At 45.1% G+C, this 2,608-nt stretch overlaps 1 protein-coding gene across 1 annotated transcript; it reads right to left on the reverse strand.

Annotated features, from left to right (window-relative positions):
* On the reverse strand, positions 321-737 carry LOC109129177. The gene has a single exon (XM_019236841.1). The coding sequence runs from the start codon at positions 735-737 to the stop codon at positions 321-323; it is 417 nt and encodes a 138-aa protein (XP_019092386.1).

Raw genomic sequence — 2,608 nt, forward strand, 5'->3', positions numbered from 1 at the left:
CTCTCGGTCGACCGTCGATCAGCTCGCGATGACTATTGATTCGTCTCGGCAGCTCTCGGACAATACGCCTCGGACGATACGCTTCGGTACGTCCCGGACGTTACGGGTGACACGTCCCGGCCAACTCGGCCAATTTTTGATCCGTCCAAAAATTTCTCGGATCTTTCTCCACTGATCTTTTTGTTTTCGTTATTGGCTCCCTTTCTGGGTCTTTTGATCTTGAGTTTTCATTTTGTAATTTACCTCTGGGCGAGGGTCATTACATTCTTCCCCCCTTAATAGAATTCGTCCCGAATTCCATAAGGTTCCGACGGACCTGCCTAATCTTCTTCAACAAACAATTGAGGATATTTGGCTCGAATCCTATCCTCATCTTCCCAAGTAGTAACCTTACGGTTCTGCTTTCCCCAAAATATTTGGATTTGAGGAATTCTCCTGTTTTTCAACTTCCGAGTCCTCCTTTGTCCTATTCCAAACGGTCCCTCGGGGTAAGTAAGGTTTGGCTCCAACTCCTCGACAGGTTTGGGCACTATCATGTTAGGATCTGGTACATGTTTCCGTAGTTGGGAAACATGGAAGACTTTATGCAATCGCATAACTTCAGGCATAGCTAGCCGATAAGCCACTTCTCCAACTCTCTTCTCGATCCGGTATGGTCCGATAAACCTTACCGCAAGCTTTCCCACTTTACCAAAGTGATCCTTTCCTTTTTGTGGTGCCACTTTCAAATACACCATATCCCCGACTTCAAACTCCACTTCTCTCGCCTTTTACGGTCTGTGTACTTCTTCTGGCGGTCTTGTGCCTTCTTCATACTCTCCTATATGAACTTAATCTTTTCTGTAGTCTCATCTATCAACTTGTGATTGAAACTCGTCCTCTCTCCAACTTCCGTCCAACACAAAGGCGTTCGACACGGCCTTCCATACATTGCTTCAAATGGGGACATGCCGGTACTCGAGTGATAACTGTTGTTATACACGAATTCAACTAACAGCAAATTCTTCTCCCAATCCGATGACCATTCCAAAGCACACAGTCGGATCATGTCCTCTATGGTTCGGATAGTTCTTTCCGTCTGCCCATCAATCTCTGGGTGAAATGAGGTGCTCATATGAACATCCGTTCCCAACGCTCGATGCAAATCCTGCCAAAATAACGATGCAAATTTTGGATCGCGATCAGAGACAATGTTGGCTGGCACACCATGCAACTTTAAAATCTCATCAATATACTTCTCTGCCAGAACTGGTGCTTGATCTGTGCTTCTCACTGGAACTAAATGGGCTACTTTGGTTAAGCGATCAACCACTACCCATACTGCATCATTAATTTGTCCCTTTCTTATCGGTAGACCGGTAATAAAATCCATCGAGTTAGAGTCCCACTTCCACGTTGGTATGGGCAAGTTGCGAAGCAAACCTGCTGGCACTTGATGCTCTACCTTGATTCTCTGACAAGAGTCACATTGGCTTACCCATTTTGCTACTGATCTCTTCAGTCCAGGCCAATGGTAATATCTTTGCACGTCTTTGTACATCTTCGTGCTTCCCGGGTGTATACTCAATGCTGAGCTATGAGCTGCTCCTAATATTTCTTCTCGTAATCCGTTCTGGTCAGGCACAGTTACTCTCCCATTGAGTAGCAAGGTGTCGTCATCAGCTAAATGATAACCGCTTGCATTCGGTCCTTCCGAACCTTTTAACTCCTCAATAATCTTTTTCAGGTTCTCATCCTGATGTTGTTCTTCACGAATTCGGTGTAGTAGGCTCGCTTGAGTTACAGCTTGTAAACCCAACGGCTCACTAGATTCTCCTTCTAAGGCTAGAAGCCTTACCTTCTTTAACTCATCAGCTAGAAACTCCACGTCTCTCTCGGCATCAACTTGTGCTTTCCTTCGGCTTAGAGCATCTGCTACTACATTAGCTTTGCCTGGGTGATACTGAATCTTTAGGTCGTAATCGGCAATGAACTCCATCCATCTTCTCTGTCGCAAATTAAGATCAAGTTGCGTGAACAAGTATTTAAGACTTTGATGATCCGTAAATACTTGGACAGCTTCCCTATACAAATACGATCTCCATATCCTTAACGCAAACACCACAGCTGCCATTTCCAGGTCATGTGTGGTATAGTTCTCTTCATGATTCCTTAACTGTCTTGATGCATAGGCGATTACTCTGTCTCCTTGCATCAGAACACATCCAACACCAACTCTTGACGCATCTATAAACACATAATAGGGTTGATTTGGCTCAGGTAGGGCTAACACTGGTGCTGATGTCAGTGCTCCCTTCAGCTTCCTAAAACCTTCTTCCACATCCTCACTCCATATAAACGGTACTCCTTTACCGGTGAGTCGTGTCAAAGGTTTTGCAATGGATGAAAACCCTTTCACGAACTTTCTGTAATAACCCGCAAGGCCTAAGAAACTTCTGACCTCGGATACTGAGGTTGGCTTCAGCCAATCCTGTATCGCGGCAATTTTCTCTGGATCGGCGGATACGCCTTGTTCCGAAACTCGATGTCCTAAGAATCCAATCTCCCTTTGCCAGAACTTACACTTGCTGAACTTAGCGAACAGCTTCATTTCCCTCAATCTCTCCAA

This window comes from Camelina sativa, chromosome 15 (genome assembly GCF_000633955.1).
Source record: "Camelina sativa cultivar DH55 chromosome 15, Cs, whole genome shotgun sequence".
NCBI classification, from domain to species: Eukaryota; Viridiplantae; Streptophyta; class Magnoliopsida; order Brassicales; family Brassicaceae; genus Camelina; species Camelina sativa.

Excerpts from the sequence above, each read along its gene's own strand:
- LOC109129177 (XM_019236841.1), bottom strand. The coding sequence starts at position 737 with ATGGTGTATTTGAAAGTGGCACCACAAAAAGGAAAGGATCACTTTGGT.